The following is a 24,084-nucleotide window of genomic DNA, read 5'->3' on the forward strand; positions in this document are numbered from 1 at the left end:
GTCATTGGCTTGGCTGCCTTGTAGTCTCTAATTCCACCACCGTCCCTTCTACGTCCCAACATGAAAGTCAGGTGATAATCACGTACTGTGAACATGATATGTCATGTTTTGTAGACATGTCAATAGAGTACATAGCCTTTGATACACTCAAATAGAATACATAAGTAAGCTCCTAGATGAAACTCTCCATATAACCTCTGAGCTCTCTTCATAGTTTTGTGCTTTTTCTAGACTGATTCAGTTTAGTTTTACATGTTCTGATCTCTTTTGTAGATTTCAGCAGTGTGACACAAAAGGACATCAGCTGAGTTCGACTTCAAGACATTTGTCCGCCAAGATGTTGTTCTGTCCTAGCAGCATAAAGACAAATTTCACAAGTAGCTCAACAAACCAAACAGCCCAGATGAGTTCTTTAAATGTTTTCACCATTTCCCTCCACGGCTTGTTCTCCTCCATTGGCATAATAGAGAACCTCCTCATCCTCGGAGTGGTGGGCTTCCACGTCCGCCGCTCTGTCATCAGCATCTGGATCCTGAACCTCGCAGCCTCTGACCTACTGGCCACTGCTTCCCTGCCCTTCTTCACCCTCTACATGGCCCGTGGTAACACCTGGACGCTGGGCCCGACCTTCTGCCGCATCCATTCCTCCATCTTCTTTCTCAACATGTTCGTCAGTGGCTCCCTGCTGGCAGCCATTTCTCTCGACCGCTGCCTGGTGGTGCTGAGACCTGTGTGGGCGCAGAATCACAGGACCATCTACCTGGTTGGGAAGATATGCGGGGTGATCTGGGGCTTTGCTGCGATCTGCACCATCCCCTTCTACCTGTTCCGTGACGCCATTCCCCTTCCTAGCGGACAGATCTTGTGTTACTACAATTATGCTCGATTCCTCCCGAGTGAGACGGCTGACCGTGATTCTTTATGCAAGAAACGCAAGGAAGCCTTAGGCTTCTTCAAGCTCTTTCTGGCCTTCCTGATCCCCCTAGCTATCATCATCCTCAGTTATACTGCTGTGAACACTGGATTGGCTCGCAGAGGCTGCCGACGCCCTTTCCGCTTTGTTCGGCTCGTAGTGGCCGTGGTGGTGAGCTTTGTACTGTGCTGGGCTCCGTACCACTTATTCATCATCATGGAGATGATGGCCTCCATAGGAAGTCCTGCACAGAAATTTGCAAGCAAGGCCCTCCCAATTTCAGCAACCATCGGCTTCCTTAACAGTGTCCTTAACCCCATTCTGTATGTGTTCAGCTGCCCTGACCTGTGCAGTAAAATCAGACACTCTCTTGGTGCAGTGATGGAGAGTGTTCTGGCTGAGGATCTGGCAGAGCTGGCCCGACGCCGCAGCACCGCTCGCAGCTCTATCAGCACCAGCGAGATTGTGTTGAAGTCAAAGAATTCTCTTCCAGCCTTGTATGTAAAAGAAGACAATCAGACGGAGGATGAAAGTCTTGCTTATGTTGCTCAGAACTGAATGAAAATGTGCCGTAAATTCTCTAATAATGCCAAGGCTTTTATTTTTACTTGGTCAACACATAAAAGTCATTATTTGGCCTTCAATTGTAATATTGTAATCTACATGAGTCTATGTCTCCTGTTTGCCAGATCTGAGCCATAAGCAGGCCATACCCTGGCCACATGGCGCCATCATTTCCTGCAGTATGTGAGCCAGATGAGCGTGTCTGGTACAATTTTGCTATCTGGGGCTCCAGTTTGAATTTGCGTTTTTGCTGTTGTTTGCAGTTTAATCAAATGGAAATGCTCACCTGTTGTCTTGGTATTTATCATGTGAGCTTTAAAAGTAAAGGTCATTCCATCCCTCCTCAATATTTTCTACCTGGTCTTTTAAAGATTTTGTTTGTTTGTGTTGGCCACGCCCACAGTTGTAATGACCATTACTGAATCCTGGAACTTATTTCAGAATTTATGGTATTTGTCAAGTGTGTTATCTCACCAGGATCACTGTAGCATAAGTTGTTATATTTGTTATGTTTAAAAAAAAAAGTGTAATGTGTAATTTTGGTTGAATGCACTGTACATTACTGCTTCTTTTTAGTTTATCGCTTTGTAAAAGGAGTTACAATAGAGATGTCAGTAGCTCTCACAAGTAAATATCTAGAGGTGTAGTACTGTATGCTGTTGCTGTTTCTATGATTTTGCCCAGTGTGCTTACAATAGAGTTTGTGTATCTGCTTCATTGTCCATGTAATGTCTATACTTTTTAATACCGTGACATTTCTAATAAAGAAAAAGAAAGGCAATCTGGCATTGCAGCATAACATTTTCCTACCAATTATATTGTATAACCCGAGTCATTCTTGTGTTTTAAAAATGACTAACAGCAAACGAGTGATGAAACATTGATTTTTAATCATTGTAAACGTAACAGCAACGAATAGTTTATGAAATCTTCAGGATGGTTCGTTATCATGCAGGTCAGTAAAAAAAAGTAAAATTGTGTTTCATTCGGCTTCATTTGACATTGATATCACAAAATACTGGATAAATATGAAACAACAGATTGCCGTATTTCTACTCCGTCACATAGTGTTGAGTTTATGTAAGCAACAGTTCAAGAATTTGCACTGTGACCTCTGTGTCCTGCACACAAATATTACTATTTTTGTCCTACTCTGAAACAGTCTTTAGATAATCATGAGAAACTGAATTAGTGGAATTCTCAGAAGGTTGAAACACAAATGAATCTTTTCACTTAGAGTTGTAACACAGACTGCACAGAAACTATTCATGTGCATTTCCACTGGGTGGCACAACTGCTCTGACTTAACACCAGGAGTAAAGTCTGTTCTCAAATCCAAGTTATATCTCTAGGAGATTATTATGTCCAGTTCCACTCCCCCTCTGGTTGTCTCGGTGAGCTCTGGTACTGAGGGCGATCTTTTTGCCAGTGTTTTGCCCCCTTCCCAAACAGGGCAGGGACCTTTGCAGCTCTAGCCGGGCATCAGCGCACAGGAAGATGTAGAAGAGGGGGTCCAGCAGGGTGTTTAGGCTGGTCAGACCATAGCAGAGGCGATAGGTGAGGAAAATGGAACGCTCCAATCCACAGGGCTCATCAGTCAGCAGCAAGGACACAAATCTGTATCCGCCCACGAGGTGATAGGGTCCGAACACCACGATGAAGTTGACGGTGATCACGACCAGGATGCCCACGATTTTGCGCCGCTCGTGGGCTGAGAGGGAAGGAGATCGTCGGAGAGTCACCCCGATGTGGGCTGAGGTGTAGCTGGGGGAGGAAGCAGATTTGAGGATAGGAAGTCAGCTTGTCAACAAACAGAATGGTGTAATGTCTCCTAAGGACAGAGCAATTTGAAGCATCCTTTATTAAACTGTCACTGTCATACTTGAGTAAAAGTAAAGATATTGCGCTAAAATATTACTTCTGTAAAGGTGAAAGTGACCCATACGAATAGTTCTTGAGTTAAAGTCTTAAAGGTGCAGCATGTAAGAATTGGCCACCTGTTGAATACTCATAACAAATAGGGGGCAGCATATCACCAGAGTGACCGCTAACTGCTGCCGTTAGCTAGTTAACTCAGATATCCCTGCAGCTAGCGGTCTGGACTGGGAGCTCTGGAACTGTTGGTGTTTATCACTACAGAGGAGTGTTCAGGGCTAGCTGGTTAGCATGCTAACTTTAGTAGATATCTCTGCAACACAACACAATGCACAAATATCATAACTAGATATCTGCTATTTCTTCACATTCTGTTACAATCATAATTGGATAATTTTAGCTAGTGTATTTTTATGTTTTCAACTAAAATTCTTACATATTGCACCTTTAAAGTATCTGATCTTAAAAATATATAAATATCAAAAGCAATTTTCTGCCAATAAATGTACTTAAGTATCAAAAGTACAAGTTAAAGTTAAATATACATGTATTTTCATTTATGTATATGCTGTATACTAGAGCCCGACTGGTATATTGGTTGGCTGATATTTTTGGCTACTATTGGCCTATGACAGATGTATTGGTATTGGCGTTTGTGTTGTCTTATAATCATAATGCTGAAAAATGCTTGGAATATTTTTTATTATTAATACATTCACAACTTTATCAACTTTACATATCTTTGTCAACCATATTTGAGAGATCATATATGCCGATATACCAATACTGGAAATGTGTACTTATATATCTAATATCCAAGTTAACAGATTCATGGCCTGGCCTTTGCCTCCAAAACGTAGAGCAGTGGATGTAACAAAGTAGTAACAAAAAATGGAAATATACTCAAAATTACACTTAAATACAGTACTTGTGTGTATTTGCTTATTCACATTTCATCATTGCCACTCACAAGCAAGTAAAAGTGGTTGCTTATCGCTGGGATTTCCCTAATTTTGTAAATTCACTCAGTTCAATTTCAGTCTTAACCTTCATTTGTATCAGTTTTCTCCATAAGTTTCACTGTATTCTTTCTACTTAGGGTTCGAAAATATTCTGCTCCCCTTCTGTTGTCCCACAAATTTGACCTTTTAAATTACTAAGACGTGAAAGAAGCATTTGAACAGACTAACTCATTTGAGCACAAAACCCTCAGATCTATTCAACTTGTGGCTCGTGGGCGGAATGTGGCCCTTTAACAACCTCATTCTGGCCCTTTGATCATTTTGAGGAAGTTAATTGGCCCATTTATAACTTATGTCTGCTGCCAGACACAGAAATACTCTTTTTTCCATTTAAAAGCTTAAACCCAGGCCAATTAAACTGTTTTTTTCCTGAACTTTTGCTTTTAGCTATTCTTTATCATTTGTGAAAACTAATATAGTGGAGAAAAAATCCAAAGGGCATGTTTTAACATTTAAATTTGTAGATTTACAAGTCAGACATGGGGAATGCAAAATGAAATAGGAAAGAGAAACATCCTCTCTGGGATCTTGGGGTTAACTCACCCTAGTATGGTACATGGCAGCAGAAAGCCGAGGGCCACGGTGGTGATCTTGAAGCGGGCGTATCCGGGGCTGACGGGGTACTGCTCCAGACACAGCAGTCTGTCAGAGTCAAACACTGAAGGCAGCAGCCCGCTCAGGCAGAACAGGAAGGTGAGTGTCCAAACTGCAACACCGCACACCGCTGCCACCCTGACAGTCCGCACCCTACGGCTGCTCAGTGGGTACACGATGGCCAGGCAGCGGTCCAGCGCTATCAGGCAGAGGAACATGACGCTGGCGTAGACGTTTACGTAAAACACGTAGCCCACCAGCTCGCAGGTTAGCTGGCCGTAGGGCCAGCGATGCGCCCCTTGAAGATAAAGAATCCACAGTGGCAGGGTGAGCAGCTGGAGGAGGTCCGACAGCAGCAGGTTGAGGATGTAGACCAGCTGACAGCCTCCTCCACCTGAGCGGCCCAGGTGGTACAGTCCCCAGAGAGACAGTAGGTTGCTGGGGAGACCTAAAGAGAAGATCAGGCCATAGATGCAGGTCAGGCCGAATGTGTCTGTGTCCAAGGGGAGGTTGCAGCTGTCATTGGACATGTCTCTGTTGGTCAAGCACCTGACATGGGAGACTAGAGGAGACCCTGCTCAGGATGATGATTTGGTACAAAAATACCCATTCATACAGTCAAAGAAAGAAAGAAGTTTGTTTTTTATCCACTTGTTATTCGTCCATTATGAAATATTCATAAATGCATTCTGCTGTGGAAAAGGTCAGGCTCAGATTTAGTGCTGTCAGTCACCCGGTGTTCAAAGCATCCAGGATCCATCGGGGGAAATGAACACCTGCAAAGAAGACAGATGAGACATTCTCAGATGATTCATTATCAGCAGGTGAACAATGGTTCTAACCAAGACTTTTCACTCACCTCCCAAGGCGCTGAGACCCACTTTGTTTCACAAAAGCGCGCTGCCCGCTCTGCAGCCGTCTGACCTGTACACAAGAAATGTTGGGAACACGGTGTCTCGACCAAGCCTTGTCTATTCTGTGATCGTTTCCTCCACAGGAAACCCACTTCTTCAGCTTTAAAGGCAACATCCTGAGGCAGGAGAACGCCTTTCTGCCCCAGAACAAAAACATACACTCTCTCTTTCTCCCTGTCTCTCTTACTCCAGCAGTAGACAGGATGATTGAGGTGGACAGGGGCGGAACTGATGTAGGGTGTCCACTAATGCCCTTTAGATTATCGGTGGCTGGCTATGTGCCATGAAACACATTAACCCTTCGGCTGTGCTGTCTTTAAACATGCTTTTCAACACATCTGAGCTCAGATAACTGTTGGGGATAAGAATGTAATGTTATTGATAAGGTTACAGTAGGGTTAGCCGTTCAGAAAATGAATGTAAGTCAATGCAATGTCCTCTTAAGTGACAAAAACAAGACCGAGTGTGCATTTCTATGTGATTCATAGTCACAGTACAAACGATTGCAAGAAAAAACACATTTATTTCAGGAAATGTAAATATATACCTTAATCAACAAGTTTCCATTAACAGAGATTGCAGGCAGTGAATGTGTGTTGTTTACCCCATGTGAACTTTACTCAGGCACCACTGGGAGGAGAAAAAAAGATCTTACACAATTGAAATTGTTTTGGGGAAGAATGGGTATGTTGAGACAATGGTTGTTAGGCAGTATTTTTACCACAGGGTTTCAAAGGGAGGAGGGTCGGATCACTCAATCACTGCTTCCTGTAAAATGTCACCAATCTGTGATTTATTGAATAATTCAAGATTGTAACTAATAAACTGACAAGTCCCCTGGGACATTAATAACAACCTATGCTTTCCAGAGATCTACATTAAGATCTCCATGTCCCTATATAGACCAAATTGGACCTGAAGAGACAGATAAAAGCTGTGTATTGTTGGGGCAGCAAATCAGCTCCAAGGGGAAATGTCCCTACAGTTGAGAGACAGCATGATAAGTCGTTCCTGCATCAGGCTGGCTGCACACAGCAGGAAGTTTTCTGCTAGAATGTCATATTGTCATGGAAAATGGACGCACATAGAAAGATGAGGATGAAGCCATTGCCACATGAGCTTCGCCAGCATCAACTTCCAGCAGTCTGGGAAACTGGACTGTTAGAATCTCAGTGGGGAACACTGAAACAAACAAGGTCAAGGCTGTGATTCTTGAGCCTGGGCGCCACTGTGGAGTTCTGCAAATTGAAAACCATACAGGAAGTTCCAGTGTGAGAACTGGCAACCTCACTTCGACATCCTTCTGCCACTCAGCAACAGACGTCAGCTTCTTGATAACGGAGGAAAAGCCTGAGTGATTCACCTGTCTGAGTGTTAGTAAGGGGACAGTGTTAGTGTACACATATTAGCCATTAACAAGCTGCCTATTAGCATGCATATTAGTAGCATGTTGGCTCTTGATTAGCTATTATAAAGCACTTATTGGTGTCTTACTATGATATATAAATAGTGAATTATTTTGAGCAAGAACGCACTTTGAATGTGAAAGACATGCTGAATTAGAAAGACTTAAAGGAGCAGTTCACCCAAAAATAAAAATTCCGTCACCTACTCACCCTCATGTAGATAAAAGGGGACGTTCCCACCCAAATCTCTGGAAGCCCAGAGATTAGATATTATTTACTTTAGACCAGTTGCATGCTAACACTTTTAGCTTAGCAGGTACAGTGAAGATTTGGGTTTAAAAAAGGTTGTAAATATCGTCTTTTCAAATCAATTTAGGATTCCGGGGCTTCTGGAAACTTGGACCAGATGAGCTGTATGGAGACATTTTATGTTTCGTTTCTTTTACATTTTAAAACAAGTCCCCATCTACTATCTCAAGTTGTTTAGAGGAATGCTACAACACTGTTTTGCTGTGAAGCTCCAGAAATCCTTTGTAGATTTGACCTGTGACTTTCCATCAGCATGGGGCTCAGTTGATAATGACTACATTTTTCAGTTTTGGGTGAATTGTTCCTTTAATTAAGAGTTATTTGGTTTTGTGTTCTATTACATAAAAAGATAGACCATATTTATGGAGTGTTACTTACACTTTAGTGGGAGTACCACAAGCAGTAAACAGTAGGAGGTCATGTAGACTAAGGCAATGACTGATGAAGAGCCAGTATGCTAGTAATATGCATGCTAATAGGCCGCCAGTTAATGGTCAATATGTGTACACTAATTTAAAGAGTTACTGTTCTGCTGCTTGTTCAGTCCTTTGCAACATGTTTGAGAAAAAGGCATGAAGTTGTAAAGCAAATATTGAAGCACACACTTCTTCTGTTGCAACCTAACAAGCATCATCAACATAACACTCCATCTGAGGCTCTCCGTGGGTGGTTCTGTCAAAAAAATAAGTGTGAACTGCAGTATGTGCTGTGGGCACACTACATATGTTGTTATGCATTTTATTTGCTGTGTCACTTCATCAGCACTTTGCTTGTATAGTTCCTCTGAATCATCACCATGCACTGCCCAATAACTGAACAGAAATGCTAGTTTTCCTTTTTTATTCAAAGTCGTGCAGGTGAGGTACAATTCCAAACAGGCTTGTAAAAACAGTTCAGTTATATAGTGAGACATATTCAGCTCTGCTACAGTGTCGTGAGTAGTTTTCCTCAGTGCTCTCTGCGCTCTTTTCCAAATTTAGCAGCCACAAAGACACTTGTGTATACCATGATCTCACATGGTTTGCAGCTCTGATCTCATTTAAAGTACAGCACAGGTACAGGTACAGTATGGCATCAATATAGGACATTTGCCATCACACATTATACTTATACACATCGACATAATTATTACACATATTTTTTTATCATTACAAATCTTAATTTTTTTTATTTTATCTTGGTTTGTAAGCACATACTGTATGTAAGATCAAAGTGAAGTGTTAGTGATAACCTGCAGGTACTCAGAAATGACTCGCAAAGTTTCACATCACACAGGAAGTTGATGAATAAAATGATAATGATCTGTCTCTAATGTATTTTTTTATCATGTGAAACTTTTGATGAACAACTTGGAAAGATATGACACAGTTGTGTTGCTTCTGTAAGGTAAACTACTGTTTAGGCAACATGTTGTACCACCTACAACCAGGTCAGAGCACTCAGATAACACATTGTGGTTAAAAGTAGTAAACATTATCCATGAGGTTAGTTTTGTGGTGCATCAGGAGCAGCATTTAGAGCCAGAACATTTTCATATCTTACTTGGTGAATGGGGGATTTATTTCGACCAAACCAGAGGTTATCACAGAAAGACAACTCAAGACAATGTCAAGTTTTTTTTTACAGTGAGTTAACAAGATAATTAAGCTTGTCTTAGTTTTGCAAAAGAGAGAGACTTGAATTCTGAAGGTGTGTGTTAGTGTATTTCTGTTTAGTAAGGAAAATAGGCTTAAAAAATCTCCTTTCTTTACATTTTGTGAGTATACCTATGAGAACTCCAGCAAGTCTTGCATAAATCTCTCTGCTAAAACAACTTGGCTATCGGACTATCCACTCTTGAGGTACAAAATGGTATTAGGAGACAGGACCTGGTTAGCATGCTAACCTCAGTAGATATCTCTGCAACACAATAAATAGACGTCTGTTGTTTCTTCTTCAGATCACGGTTAAAGTTCACTTATGTCTGGATTCTTGAGTGGTTACTCCCCTAGAAAAACACTGAGCAGTCACTAAGCATAACTCATTTTTAAATCTGTTACTCTCCTTTTATCTTCCTCCTGGACCTTCGGCAGCAGAGAATCCTACAAACTAAGACCAAACCCCAGACGAAGAATCCAATGAGGGCCATAATGAAAACAGCCACATCCAGGCTGAAGTAGGAATACCAAGGCAGACTAAAACCTGCTGACTGCAGATGGGCTGCTCCTTTGTTCCTGATGACGTACTCAGTCCAAAAGATGGCGGTGTCCATAGGAGGCATCGGCTGGTCGTGTTGCAGCTGTGAGAGACGCTGCATGTTGTTACGATATGAGGGAGTCTCCAGGATGTCCTTTAGAGCCTCCAGGAAGTCCTCTTTGGTGAGTGATTTGGCCTCTACCACCCGAGCTGCCCCACGCACTTTCAGCCGGTGTAGGTTGTCAAATTGATCAAAGAGGAGAGGCAGCCCCACAACTGGAACGCCGTGGTAAATGGCCTCGTACATGCCGTTGGTACCTCCGTGGGCTACGAATGCACGAGTCTTGGGGTGTCCCAGGAGGTCATTCTGAGGCAGCCATTTCACCAGCAAGGTGTTGTTCCCCAGGGATGAAGGCTTTTCGCCCACAAACCTCCACACTACCTTCTGAGGCAGCTCAGCAAAAGCAGCAGCGATAGCCTCTGTGACCTCATGAGACAGGGCTGACACCAGCGTCCCCAAGGACATGACCACTACCCCATGCTCACCAGAGCTCTGCATGAAGGCTCCCAGCTCAGCAGGGAGGGGACGGGCCTGTTTGCACTGGAAACCCCCAATGTAGACCAGGTTGGGCATGGTGGGCCGAGGGAACTCAAAGACAAAATTCGTCCTCACCAGCCAGATATCACCTGCAAGCTGCAAAGACAGCAAGTCAGTTCCAGGAGGGAAGTGCCGCTGGAGCAGATCTGAGTAGGCGGGGTTGATGATTAAGTGCTGTTCAACAACACTGAGGAGATAATGTAACATATTATTGATCCTTTGCAGAAAATCCATCTGATCATGAAGTTCACTCCCTGGCACGGGAACGTAGGAGACAGGAGAGGGAGCTATGGTGAAATGGCCCTCCCCATTATTAATCCAGCGCACATTGAAGACCATTGGCAGCTTGAGGTAACTACCCAGAAGAACCCCTAAGGTGAGAGCAGGGTCTGTTAACATTAAGTCAAACTTTTCATCTTGCAGCTTCTTTATAAAAACAGGGTCATCTAGCATTGTGGCAGCTGCTCTGGCGAGGATCTCATGGCCTTTTGTCAACATGGATGTGATCAAGTGGCGTTGGCAGAAGGTTCGTACAAAAGTCGGCAACCTTCTGCATTCCATGACATCTAGGAGCATTTTATTGTAGTAGTTAATGTCTGCCTCATCCTCCAGCATGGGCACATTAATAGAGGTAAAAATCGTAGAGTTACTAGGGATGTACCAACTCTTGGCAGAGCGCAGCACAGTGAGGTTGTGGCCTCTGGCGTGCAGCTCCCTTAAGAGCACCTCCATGTTGATCCAGTGGCTGCCATCGACAGGGACTACCAGAATCCTGCTGCCACTACAACAGCTGGGGCTGAGTAACAGGAAGCAGAGCCCCGTCAGGAACACAGGGATCATGCTGGACATTTCCTGTGAGACACAACAGATAAAAATTATTAGACTCCCACTCTTCCCGGTTAACTTCCAGCATAGATCATATTCGAATGGTGTCCATTTTCCCCTGATGCCATGCTCAGGGTGGGAAACTCAAATGCTGGGATAATGTTATGCTGCTGTTTTCCAGGTTGTAAGTCTTGTAAACGTAGGGATTCTTACATCTGCATTTCATTCTTATCACTTCACCACTTCTGGATTGATCAGCAACTGAAAAGATGATGGAAAGTGAAAATCTGGAGGACATTTGGCCATATTTCAAGGTAAAACAAAGTATTTCATAAGCTAATTAACTAATGTTAGCATTAAACGCCTTACTAGCCAGCATTACCGATTGACTACATCCAGTATGTTTCACTTCCAGATTAAAATAAATGTGTCCAAGATGTCATTGAAGTAATTTACACCTTTCCTACTGTTTCATGTGACACGATCAAACAGCTAGGAAGTGGTTGAATGCTAACTTTTGCTGTTAACAGAAGCTAATGGGTTATTTAATGATATATTAGAGCTTGGAAATCTGTGATGTCATCTGTGGCTTCTTTTTTATTTATGATTTTGCTGTAACAACTCTTGACAGTTACCTGTTACATTTCACGTCCAAGTGTCCGCACCACACAACCATGTTAAGAGACGAGATACTCTCCACCAGATTTTTACTACATTAGCAATATTCTGGCTCTCCCTGACACCCCATCATTCCTGACTGGGTTTAACCTCTGCATCATTTTTAAAAAGAAATATGATACTTTTTTTTGTATGTCCCTCACATTCGGCATTACAGACACACACACAAACAAAGTGCCGCTTGGCACAATGTCATGTGAATCTTGACAGAAAACAGAGGGCCTCTTATTTGCACACTACTACGAAGCATTCCCCATCAATACTCCCCATCTTATGAGTGCTGGCTTGCCCACTGTGTTGAGCAAGAGGTGGCAAAGGTGATGTTTGCTTCCAGTGGGTCTTCACTGTGAGTTTTGCTGCTTCTCCCCATGCCACTGACCCTGTGGTCTGCTACTGCTACTGCAAAATCTTTTTAAATACTGCATGTTCATTTACAAAGCAGGTAAATCCTAATTTCTTTCTCTCTTTTTTTGCTATTTTTTAACATACAAATACAACGATGTTCAGATATCCCTCATTTCTAAAGTACTGTTATATATCTGTAAATTAGAGGTTTGTAGGAAATTTAAAAAAAAGAAAATCACTCCATGCTGGCCCTGAACCAGCAACCCTCTGGTGCTCGAGCCAAGCCCATACAGATATGATTTACTTTGACATACTTAAGTTTTAATTTCCTCCATTGATGGCTATCTTATCAGCTGCTGGTTGTCACTGTCAAGTGATAAGAAAGCTGAACAAGTGTTACAAAACATTAAGCCTTATTTTCAGCCAAATCTGACGTCAATCATTCTCTGCAGTGCGACATTTGACACGTTTTCACATATTTTCGATTATTATTATAGCTATTAAAATAACATTTAAATAAACATGAATGGCCCAGTTTCATTGGCATTCAAGTTAAAGCAACATAATGTAGAAATTGGCATTTTGTGCGATTTGGCAGTTTCCAAGTGCAGCACCGTTGTCGTCAAAACAAATCCCAGGTGTGTAACAATTTGTCAGATGTAGTGTAGGGGCTGACTACAAAACTCATCACGTCATAACAATGTTATGTCTGAAAACGTGTATCCTGAAGTAAACAAAACAACACCCTGCAAACAAAAATGATTTCGAAGCCGTTATTTTAAGGTTTTAAAAATAATTACATAATGTTGCTTTAAAGCTAGTTAATAACTGTTTTGTTGTTGTTAAATCAAATCCCTCACCTTGTTGTTGTTGTATTCAAATCCAGGAGTTTAGCTTGAGCTCCAGGTCCACAGTCAGCCAGTCTACAATGAGACGTGTTCAGCCCGCTGGACCTTTACACACACAGCCCTTCAACATTCAACAAGGCCGAAGTCCAGAAGGTTGACTAGGTGCAATAGGTTACTCAGTGTGCATTGTAGCTAAGTAATATATAATAAAAGCAAAGGTCAATTATCATATATTACATATGATTATATGTAATAGCAAAGGCCAATGTTAAATTAATGGCGTAAGTGATTATCAGTGTCATTTCAGTTTACTGTTATCTTTCCAGTCACATGTCCACTCAGTCAGTGTGAGATAAGTAAGGAATGGATGCTTATTGCCCAATCAATTTCAACAAACAATACATCAACAATTGTCAACAATACATTGTTCTTTTGAGTGTTTCACTGCAAAGTTACTCATCAGTTCATCCCCGTGCTCAGCTCCTGATTGCTGCTCATTTCATATAATCGGTCGTGGTTTTCACTTCTCACAGATTCCTATTTGATTGCTCACAGGCAAGTCTTTACAATCCTCTGTCGAGGAAACCTGAGGGAGAGCAGGGCGAAAATCCAAACGGAGCGTGTGAGACGGGAGTGGCAGGGAACGAGGGAAAGAGGAAGCAGCGAGGTCACGGAGCGGAGGAAAAATAAAGTGAGCGTTGGTGATTACAATAACTGCGTGAATCACCGTCATATCAGCTAACCGCAGCCTTCCCCTCCTCTCCTCTGCCTCTGTGGAGTTAAATAAACCTGGGCCAGGGAGCACAGTCAGCTCAAAGCAACAGCAGAGATGAAGACATGCAGCTTGGGGCTCAAAGCTCCATAGTCCACGGGAAACATAAATATATATGTCTGCCAGAATGACATACTGGACAAAGAATGTCCATTAAGTTACAAATGACTTTTTTCCAAAAGTACAGAATAAGACACATAAACAGGCATTCCACTCCTACATACAGCGGAGTGTAGCAGAAACCTTTGAGAGCTTCCGCTAAGGATGTGCTCAGAGCAGGAACAGCCAATCAGAGACATGGACTCCATCTGGATGGAAAATTCTGGCATTTTCTAAGTGATACCCTGCAAAAGCCTTTTAAATGCATTAAAAGTTTTCATGTGTGTGAAAACTTTATCTCTGGTAGCTTTTAATACGGAATTAACAACCATATTAAGGACAGATTTATAGGAAATTGGATGACATTTAAAGAAAAAAGTCAGAGCGGAGGAGTGACAGATTTCAAATTTGATGTGAAACTGTAATACTAACTTGGAGGAGACAACTACTTGAAATTTTATCAAGAGAGATTCCTGAGGAGATCACCAAAAATAGTGCTGTCACGCTGCTAACATACACTCCGTCACCCTGCAGGTTAAGGAAAACGACATTTGCTCCTGCAAACACTGGTTAATGTTATGCAGAGAAAATGAAGACTGGTGACAATTATAAATGTGTGTTTTTTTATTTGTAATTATTGGAGAAGTAAAGAAATGTCTAACATATCCTTTGTTTGACTACTTAATGGAGGTCAGCTAGCAACATAAGACTCAGATTCCCATGTAACTGCCGCTAACTATAGCTGCCGTTATGGCTTGTGAGCCCGAAAGCTTGTAAATTAGCGGCCATTAATTGACTGCGAAGGAATAGCGTGCTGCAGGAATGACGTACTTTTGCGGGCAAACACAGAGGTTAGCATCGCTCCGGTTCCCTCGACAGAAAAGCCAAGGGAATTTTTCAATTGGATTTTGGATTATTGCAGAAGATACGCTATAAACGTTTTGCTCTGCGTAAATGAAAACACCAGAAGAAAAAAGCTAATCTAGGCTATAAACAGACTACACTGCAGTCGCATGACTTCAACGTCACCACCACTAAGCTTCCTGCTACCCTATCCACAACACACTTTACTATAAATTGGTAAATCTACAAGTTGTAAAGTTAGAGTTAGAATAGTTTCCTATGGACTAGTGAGTACAGGAGTCTCCAGTTTTGGCGTAATAAATTTTAATGCACCCGGCAAGTTCTGTGGTCTCATTTAGCTGCTTGTTAGCAAATACCTTTTTTAAGACATGTAATTGCTTTTTAATTCACATGTGGGGTATTAACTGACTTAAAGCTTGCATTAACCACCTTTTTTCAGGCAGTTAACCAAAAACCCATTTAAAAAAAAAACAATGACTTTGAGAGGAGGAGACCAGAAGTGCTAAAATGCTAATTTATTTCCAGGTTTTAGACTTGGACAAAACACAGCCTCATGTGACCAGTGAAGGCCAATACGACAACAGGGAAAAAGGAGGTGATTTGAAGTTGCTCCAACCAACTGACTGGAGGGATGACCAAGATGACTGGGGCTAGCCGGTTGTCGTGCTAACATCAGTAGATATCTGCGCAACAGAATACATAGATGACATCAAAACTGTTACTTCTTCAAATGCTGGTGATAATTGTTGAATGTCTTAAACTAAAATTCTCACATAAAGCACCTTTAAGACCTTTATTTTTTGAGTCAAAAGAAATATGACAACCTTTATTTTCTAGTTTGCAAGTACGAGTTAAAGTGAAGGATTTTTACTGTATTTTGGTCCAAAATTTCACACTTAGCAGTTTGTCCAGCCCAGACCAGCTGTATAGAGAACAAAATAAAAAATAGGCAAATGACCAAACAGTTCAAGTTGCCAATTTTAAGAGCTGCTGAAAAAAAAGAGGGATCTATATTTATCATGACTAGGAACGGTACTGACATTTTGAATAAGAACTAAGAATAGTCCTACCTCAGAACAGGACATAAGAGCTATTTGTGAAGCTGCCTACACACCCTCTCAACAGGCAGAAAAATAATTCATTTTAGGAAGAAAGTAACAAAATCAAATTAATCACGACATCTCTAACACCCTTGATTCAACATATTCCGAAGGCGGATGCAGGTTCAGTAAAATGTTTTACAAATGTACTTACAACCAGCTACTTATACGTGTGTTTTATCAGTTGACACTGTTATCAAGTGACTTTGAGTCCGTCCCTTATCTGTTCAGCTGTTTGTGACCTTGACTTCCACGAAAATGACTCCATAAAAGACTAAAGATGAGGTTTTGAGTTACAACAGATGTTGTAAAAAATTCCTGGACCCCTGGAAGTTTAACATAAATCAATATATTTCAGTCAGGTTGATCCAGTCTATATTTATCCACCTGCCGGAATGTGTTTGCATGTTTGTCATATCTTTTGGCAGCTGCTGCCAACTTCCAACAGGTTAGGACAGCCCTGCAAGATGCCCTTTATCCTGGAGATGACATTCCTGGATTTGGAAAGTCGATAAAGAAAACCTCTAAAAGTAGACCCAGATATGCATCAATGTGAGTATCCTGGGCTAGTTAGGGCTGATTATCAAGATGGACCGTCTGATAAACTCAGAGACCAAAAGAAAAATAAACAAATCAACACATGTCACGCTGAGGAGCAGCTAAAATGATTTTCTAAGAGGTGACCGTCCCCGCGCTGGGTGGTCATCATTGTTGGACGACCGTGTACACTGGTTGGGTGGTGATGACTGTGAGCACCTGGCTGTGCCTTTCAACTCTGGCCAACGATCATCAGTAGAAGTTACAGATCGGGGGGGGGGGGGGGGGGGGGCGTTCACACACACACACACACACTCAACATTTTATTTAAAAACAGACAAAGTCACAGCGGTGAAAAAGAAAAGGAGTGAGGCATCACTCCTGCCTCTGCTTCTTATCCTAATCTCATCTGGATTCCATAGCAGAGACGCAGAAGACCTCACAGACACTGAAACAAGTGCTATCTGATCTATGGGTCACAACATATCCAGCAGGGGGAGACAGAAACACTCTGGCAGGTGGTGTTGCAGGCCAAGCAAAGGGAAGCACCAGCCAGCAAAACACATGGAACAAGATCCAGATCTGCAATGAAAACAGATCTTTTGTTGAAAGGCGACGATAGGTCCATAATCATGGGAAAGTTAGAAATATCCCTGGCAGTTTAATAAAAGATTTCAGATTAGAATACTCTATGACGAACCATGATCAACCATGACCTTACAGACCTGATTGCTTGTGTTGTGTTTACTGATATGTAAACACAACACTAAACTAATGTTGATGGGAGATTCAGGATTCAGGATTCATTGGATTTTCATTACACAACGTGTAACGCGTGTCGAGGAGCTCTGTCGTCTGGTGGTACAGCGGCAGTTACTTCTGTTTCTTTTGCCAGATGGCAGCAGGGTGAACAGACTGTGGCTGGGTTGGGTGTCCTCCTTTAGTATCCTTTGGGGTCTGTGCAGTTGCCTCACTTCACCAGTATCAGTGATGCTCTGCAGATGGTGGAGGTGTATCACCTGCTGTGCTGCAGAGACAGACCAACATGTAAACGATCGAGGCAGCCACAGATGCCGGTGCTCCACTGGTCAGACTGGACGGCTATCAGAGTCGAAGACTGGGGCTCAAGAAAACATTCGTTGCCATGGTGATCCCTCAAATAAGGAAGGCCTGAGAACAAAAACATGTATGTGTTTTTTCTCATGGGAGTCTTTCTACGTTCAGTGCACCTTTTCAAAGTTGAACTGGAGCCCAGATATCTGAACAGCGCTCCCGGGACGCCTGCTGCTTCAGAACCTTTCCTTCCTTCAATTGTTCTCAGTCATGATATGGCTCATTTAAATCCCCATGGCCGTGTTCACGCCATTTACCCAGACCTCGAGCTTGTTTCTATCACCCGGTGACAGCTGTTTACATTTCATCAAAAACAGCTGTTCGACTTCCTTGCACGCATACTGTGAAAGCATTCCTGCTCCTCATCCACACGCTGCGTAGAGTGTTTGCTTTTTGAAATTTAAACTTTAATTTGATGAACAGTCACCTGATGTTGGAGCCTCACCATGGATTCTGGATTGATCGCATGGAGCAAAAGCCCAAATTGAACTACAAATAGGCGTTCAGGTGTAAGAGTTTTATTGCACGGTTCAAGTGGATTCTCAAAGTCATCGTTTAAATGCAAAATTCTTGAATATGACTTATGTATGATATGGATAAAAGGATCAAGGCATACAACATAAAGGTGAACGATCACTGATAAAAAATCTTAAATGTTTTAGCACAAATGGATCTACAGAGCAACCCATAAACAATTACTGTGTAATTTATATGTAATGCAATATAACCGGACAAGGCAAGAGATCAATGCACACCTTCATAATGAACAGTTTGTTGAAAAATAAGTCTTGAGACAAAAGCTACAACAAGACAAAGAGTCTGCAGCCGTCTTAGATGTTCTGTTAGGCTGTATAGACCTTTTTTTCCAGCAGCCATATTGACATCAAATAGAAGGTAAACAAAGGTTTGCTTAATGACAATTAATGAAGGTTCTGTTCCAGTAAGTGTAGCGGAGACTTTCTAGTGAGCCAACATGCACGATAGCAGCACCTCGACTCTGTCTGACCTGAATGGAACAGTCTTAATTAGTGTTATTGGTGACCTGTGTTTACCCGATGCTCGGAAAATGGTCTATTTAGGCACAGTGCTGCTATGAGTGAGCTAAATGCTAGAATGCTATGCTAACATTGGCTCGGGTCTCAGGTGTTTGGTGGGTATTTGGTCATAAACCTTGATGATAGCGCTAACATTGGATAAACAAACATTGGAGGCCTCAAAATCATTAAGACATTTCCATGTCTTCAGTATTCGTCCTCTGGGGATCATGGATTTCTGTAACAAATTTCCATCCAATAGTTGTTGAGATATCCCAGACTGGACCAAAATGGTGGAACAGTTCAAAATTGCCATCCCAAGACCTACACTGCTAGCTAAAAATTATTTCCCCTACAATGTAAACATTTATGATAAATTCCATGAATAGCTTAATTTCAGTACAGCATCCTTCTTTCTCTTTTCATAGTGTGTAACAATGAGCCCATAGAGAAACAGTTACATAATTGGGGCCGAGCATAAATTATCCAAAGACAGACACTGTGGAAGTGTAGGGGAAAAGAAAGAAAAACAGTAACAATACAGTTGAACCAGAATAACCATCAGTACAAGGCTATTGTCATTGGCTAGCTCTCATTCACATCTGTTGGTGGAAATCACAGAGGCCAAGTGTCTGCTTATCTCTTCCTTCTGTCATTAAGTGATGCAACATTTATGACCGTGCTGATGGTTCATCAGCTGCTTGGCCGCATTCCTCCGAGGCAGACGTGCTTGAAGCAGATCGCAGATCAGTCGAAGTAGCCCTGTCCTTTTCCAGATAGCATGAAGGCACCGATGCTGGTGATGACGAGAAGTGCAAAAGTTGACGTTTATGTAATTAATGGTGACGTGGTTATTAATGTAATCTCTGTTCTCATCAGGCCGTCATGTTGATGAAGGTAACAGGATACGTCCTTGCTTTGATTTCTCTTGCAATTTGGCACCAGGTGCAGGGCCCGCAGCAGCAGGCGAACACGCAGTCTTTGCAGACTGTCCCCTGTGAATACAGACACAGTTAGGGCTGGTTAGAGGGGTAAGGGGGGTACGTTATGGAGTGCAAAATATGCAGTCATGCAATATAAAAAATGGCACCACACTGTACGCATTAATACGTGTGTACAGAGGAATAAAGGTTCATTTGCGTGACCGTAGAGCTACCAGTAAGATAACACAGCTGAGTTTTTGGCAGCAGTCATTCATCATTGTCACAGTCGACACAAGCAAATCAACAGGAAGAAAAAGGAACACGGTGTTCTGAACCCTGCTTAATGAATTGCTGGATGTTGTCTAGGAACATGAACAGACACTGAGATGAAAGATAAACAGGTTGATCAGTGATCTGATAAACAGTGAAGGATGCACTGACATTTATGCTGGTAAGTATTGAGGCAGTTGAGGTGCATTTTACTGACAGCAAAAAGCTTCAGAGATCAGTGGTGTGATGTAACTAAGTACATTTACTCAAGAACTGTATTTAACTACAAGTATTTCCATTTAATCAATTTAATACTTCCACTCCACTACATGTCAGAGGCTGATATTGCACTTTTTTACTCCTCTGCATTTGTCTGACAGCTTTAGTTACTAGTTACCTTTAAGATCACAATTTTTGATACAGTTAATAGCAAATGAAAATAATATCTCCAAAATTATTGATTTTGAATGTGAAAGATTGCGATAAACTGAAGGATTAAAGGGTAACTCCACCAATGTTACACATTAAAGTGTGTTTACAGGTTTTGGGGAGCACTACTGCAAAAGTATAATTAAGCATATAATCTGATAAATTGCCTCCAGTGAAAAGTTGCATTGTGGGTAATGTAGGCTCCAGGTTTTGAAAAGGAAGAAGAATGCGTGGAATTAAAAAGCTGATATCTCTGGCTTGGTGGTTCTGCTGTATCGATTCTGACCATTTGTTTTTGACCTGTCCATGAGTCCAACAGTGTTGTAGGAGCACAATGCTAAACCAGTGGACTGATTTCAAACTGGACACCTACATTACCCACAATGCAATTTAGCCTCCGAGTGGCATCACTAGAGGGAATTTATCAGATTACAGCAGCTTTCTAAAGCCACAAAGGGCTTTATACTATAATTGGTGGAGTTACCCTTTGTGGGATGAGAAAATTCTACATCTGAAGCTAAATAAAGTGTTTTTCTTGGATTGGCAACAAAATGAATCATCATAGAGCTAAAAACAGGCTGTTTTTTCTGAGCTTATGAAAAGCTGACCTTTTACTGATGCGTGTTTCTCACAGGACAGTGAACTACAAACATCTGATGACCTCAGACGATATGAAGCATTGCTGTAGATTAAACTATCCAACAGTAAATAAAGGAGTTACAATTTGCTCAACCTTAAACAACTACAGCAGTTAAATGCCACAGTACAACAAGGTACTTTTACCTTTGAAACACTGATAATACTTACATACTAATATGCACCTGAATTTTACTTGTTGTGGATTGTATTAGTGCTTTTGCTTAAAGCGTCGTCAAGGAACTTTAATATTGATTTTGATTCTGGCGGCCCCTGTGGACAGAAGCAGTACGAGCACCACCGACTTCTGTAATAAAGCTCTCGATCTGGGTACCTCTAGTATTTGTTTTGAAAGCAAGTGAAAGAAAGGAAATGCATTTGTTTTTAAACACAGCTGTTTGCAGAGTGCATAGTGATGAGGTAATATCCGGATCTGAAAGGATCTGTATAAAGGATATAAATATATAAAGGATCTGAATATTTCTTTCACCACTGTCAGTAATGACACATGGCCTTACAGTTTTGTTTTAACAAGGAGCATGTAGCATGGCGTCTGTACCTCAATGCCATATTGTTGGCGTATTGACACCCTGAGGGATGTGGTCATTGGAGGGATGAGTCCAAAACCGTCCAGCAGAGGTAAACATACACACTCGCCGGCCTCATGTGACGTCTTACAGGCGAAACAAGGAGGACACCAAAAGGCCAAGCAACCTGCAAAAAAGTTACAATTCTGCATTAGCAATGTGCTCATATAAAAGGTTTCACAGCTGGAGAACATCGGCCACAGAGGTGAACACACATTACTGAGAACAATAGTTTGTGTTTGTAATCTCATAGTGTAATGACGAAGCCTGTGGTTTACATTATCACATGAAGCATCACAAATGATAATACCCAGCATTGCCCAAATACTTCACTACAGCCCCTGATCTCCAATCTGCTGTCTGTTGGCATTCCTATGCCCAGATCAGTCTGAATGATGAGCATGTTTTCAACTTTACGCACAAGAGATGGATTTAAGATGTTTTTGTCTCGTGCTCCTTATCGCTCACTGTCAAGTATGTACAGCTGGACAGAAACTGAGAAGTGTACTCACACTGGGGCAGGTCTTGGAAGCAATCACAGATGCCAGAGGTCCATTCGCTGGATGTATTGGTCTGGATGAAGGGCTTTGGCTGGTTAGTGACCATCTTTTCAGACATGGATTCAGCTTCTGATTTAAAAAAAATACAGATCCAGATCACAGGCTGGATAAAGCCTTGGCCCTATGTATTTTCTTGACAAAATAGCAATGGTTTTGTAATAAATGATACCACAACACACTGACATAATATCCAAGAGATTGCATTCATGAGAACATTTTAACCCAATCATGTATCTGCTACCTCGTGCATTTTTGATAAGAATATGCATCATAGGATGTGGAAAAATATCCAATAGGCCGGTCACATAATGCAGCTTTGTTGTACCTTCCTCTGTGGTGAAATCCATGTTGCTCTAAGTACGGTGACTGTAATGTTTTCAGATAAATTGAGGGATTAAATACTCTACAAGTTCTGCCCTCTACCCTTTGGACTAATACATTTTTTGTTCATCTAGAATCTGCATCGTTTGATGGATAAAAGAAGAATATTTTCTTGGTTCCTGGAAAGCAGAGATATTATTCATGTGACAGCTATGATATTATTTGTGAAACTGATCAAAATCAGCACACATTCCTCCATAGTCCTCATAGTTTAGTGTGCGTTTCGGCTCAACACTTCACACATACTGACTGAATGTAAGGCAGTGGACAGAGCAGCCAGTATTATTACTAATAATACGGAGATATCTGCCTTCTCTGCCTTCTCTTTCATATAATTTAACCAGATGGCACTTGGCTCAAAGTGCCGAAAAAAATCTATTTGAAAAACTTAACAGCGATGTCTCTTTCCAACAAGATAATCCATGATGATTGTCTTTGTACCGGATAACACCGTCAGACCATATCAACACACAGAGGAAGCGTCCTAAGATAGCAAACGCTACAGCTCAGCTTAAGACACCAGTGATGTTGACTTGCACTCGTGATACAGTAGAAAGAAAATAGTCCCTACACAAAACTGCTTGGGCACCACAAGCCAAGTGCCATCTAGTTATATTATATATAGTTATATAAGTTATAATTATATTGAAGATATTTCTGCAGCTGATATCTCCAACACACTGCAACTCACACCAAAACAATCTAGATGGATAGATAGCACAACAGGTAAGAGGAAAAATATGTTGTTGTTTTTTTTATTTTGGCTAAAACTGTCCCTGAAAATGCAAACAGCTACTGTATATTTGCCAATTAAATGAAAATGCTCTATATTTTGGAAGTGTTGGTGTGTAATGTTAATGTAGCCTAGATATCATGATGGAACGATAGCTGATGTCTTGACATTTTGACATCCATGTGCTCATTAAGGATGTCCAATTTTGCAAAGAAAAGTGTGCTGTACTGTTCCACTACTTTGGCCCTTAAAGGGAAATTACGCCTATATTTAGATTTCATACCTTGTAGCAGGTTTGTACAAAAACAGTATAAAAAAGTATCACAAGTCTTGGAAATCTCTCATATGCCACAAAACTTTTCTTGAAACTGAGATATGTTTAAGCACATTTGAGATGCTGGTGATGTCACAAATGCACTCAAGTATTTTATTTTCTAGATTGAGGAAAGAGAAGTAAACGCTCACAGTGTCCTGAGTCATGACAATTACACATTGATATTATCGAACCTCATATATTCGACTTTTCAGTAAGCAAGAAAAAAACGACAGAGTTCAATCACTTCTGTTTTTTGAAAGGTGTCAGAAATCCATAGATTGCAATTAAAACCAAAACATTTGAAAGACCAAGCCAATGAAGAATTTGGTTCAATACGTCAAATATTAGGAGAGGTAGCTATTGATTACATGTGATCTGTCCTACAGCTGATCTGCATTCTAGCAATATTCATATTTATCTGTCATCCTGCCTAACAGTGGATCGCCTTACCTTACTGTCCTGTGAGGAAGTCGGAGTTCAGTCCAGTGATGGATCTGCAGGTCAGCGTGGCGTCTTATAGAGCGGCTGGAGAGCAGTGAGCGTGACAGGACAGCAGGGGACTCGTGTCACCGACTGGTCTGTCCGGTCTGACTTGCAACAATACCTTTGACAGTCAGACATCAGATCTTACAGTCACGAATCATTGAAATTTCTGATGTCATCA

The 24,084-nt window shown here is 41.5% G+C and overlaps 4 protein-coding genes across 4 annotated transcripts; 1 reads left to right on the top strand and 3 right to left on the bottom strand.

The window, feature by feature from the left end:
- Window positions 1-313: 313 nt before the first annotated feature.
- LOC141003799 (prostaglandin D2 receptor 2-like) lies at window positions 314-2,224 on the top strand. Its single transcript, XM_073475262.1, has one exon. The coding sequence runs from the start codon at window positions 338-340 to the stop codon at window positions 1,469-1,471; it is 1,134 nt and encodes a 377-aa protein (XP_073331363.1). The 5' UTR covers window positions 314-337; the 3' UTR covers window positions 1,472-2,224.
- Window positions 2,225-2,347: 123 nt separating this feature from the next.
- On the bottom strand, window positions 2,348-6,037 carry LOC141003677 (G-protein coupled receptor 4). Its single transcript, XM_073475096.1, has 3 exons — window positions 5,828-6,037; window positions 4,918-5,744; window positions 2,348-3,241 (listed from the first exon to the last, which is right to left on the bottom strand). Exons 2-3 carry the CDS (start codon window positions 5,496-5,498, stop codon window positions 2,818-2,820), a joined length of 1,005 nt encoding a protein of 334 aa, XP_073331197.1. The 5' UTR covers window positions 5,499-5,744; window positions 5,828-6,037; the 3' UTR covers window positions 2,348-2,817.
- A 2,385-nt stretch (window positions 6,038-8,422) lies between these two features.
- On the bottom strand, window positions 8,423-13,153 carry ugt5g1 (UDP glucuronosyltransferase 5 family, polypeptide G1). Its single transcript, XM_073474939.1, has 2 exons — window positions 13,079-13,153; window positions 8,423-11,222 (listed from the first exon to the last, which is right to left on the bottom strand). The coding sequence occupies exon 2, from the start codon at window positions 11,217-11,219 to the stop codon at window positions 9,633-9,635; it is 1,587 nt and encodes a 528-aa protein (XP_073331040.1). The 5' UTR covers window positions 11,220-11,222; window positions 13,079-13,153; the 3' UTR covers window positions 8,423-9,632.
- A 6,307-nt stretch (window positions 13,154-19,460) lies between these two features.
- LOC141004140 (cornifelin homolog A-like) lies at window positions 19,461-22,048 on the bottom strand. The gene is made up of 3 exons (XM_073475637.1): window positions 21,943-22,048; window positions 21,403-21,557; window positions 19,461-19,580 (listed from the first exon to the last, which is right to left on the bottom strand). Exons 1-3 carry the CDS (start codon window positions 22,046-22,048, stop codon window positions 19,461-19,463), a joined length of 381 nt encoding a protein of 126 aa, XP_073331738.1.
- Between the last annotated feature and the right edge of the window lie 2,036 nt (window positions 22,049-24,084).

Source organism: Pagrus major, chromosome 10 (genome assembly GCF_040436345.1).
Source record: "Pagrus major chromosome 10, Pma_NU_1.0".
Lineage (NCBI taxonomy): Eukaryota > Metazoa > Chordata > Actinopteri > Spariformes > Sparidae > Pagrus > Pagrus major.

Excerpts from the sequence above, each read along its gene's own strand:
- LOC141003799 (XM_073475262.1), top strand. The coding sequence starts at position 338 with ATGTTGTTCTGTCCTAGCAGCATAAAGACAAATTTCACAAGTAGCTCA.
- LOC141004140 (XM_073475637.1), bottom strand. The coding sequence starts at position 22,048 with ATGTCTGAAAAGATGGTCACTAACCAGCCAAAGCCCTTCATCCAGACC. Across the intron at positions 21,558-21,942 it reads CTTCCAAGACCTGCCCCAGT|GTTGCTTGGCCTTTTGGTGT; the intron begins GTGAGTACACTT and ends ACTTTTTTGCAG. Across the intron at positions 19,581-21,402 it reads GCCAACAATATGGCATTGAG|GGGACAGTCTGCAAAGACTG; the intron begins GTACAGACGCCA and ends CTGTATTCACAG.
- LOC141003677 (XM_073475096.1), bottom strand. The coding sequence starts at position 5,498 with ATGTCCAATGACAGCTGCAACCTCCCCTTGGACACAGACACATTCGGC. Across the intron at positions 3,242-4,917 it reads CTGCCATGTACCATACTAGG|CTACACCTCAGCCCACATCG; the intron begins GTGAGTTAACCC and ends TTCCTCCCCCAG.
- ugt5g1 (XM_073474939.1), bottom strand. The coding sequence starts at position 11,219 with ATGTCCAGCATGATCCCTGTGTTCCTGACGGGGCTCTGCTTCCTGTTA.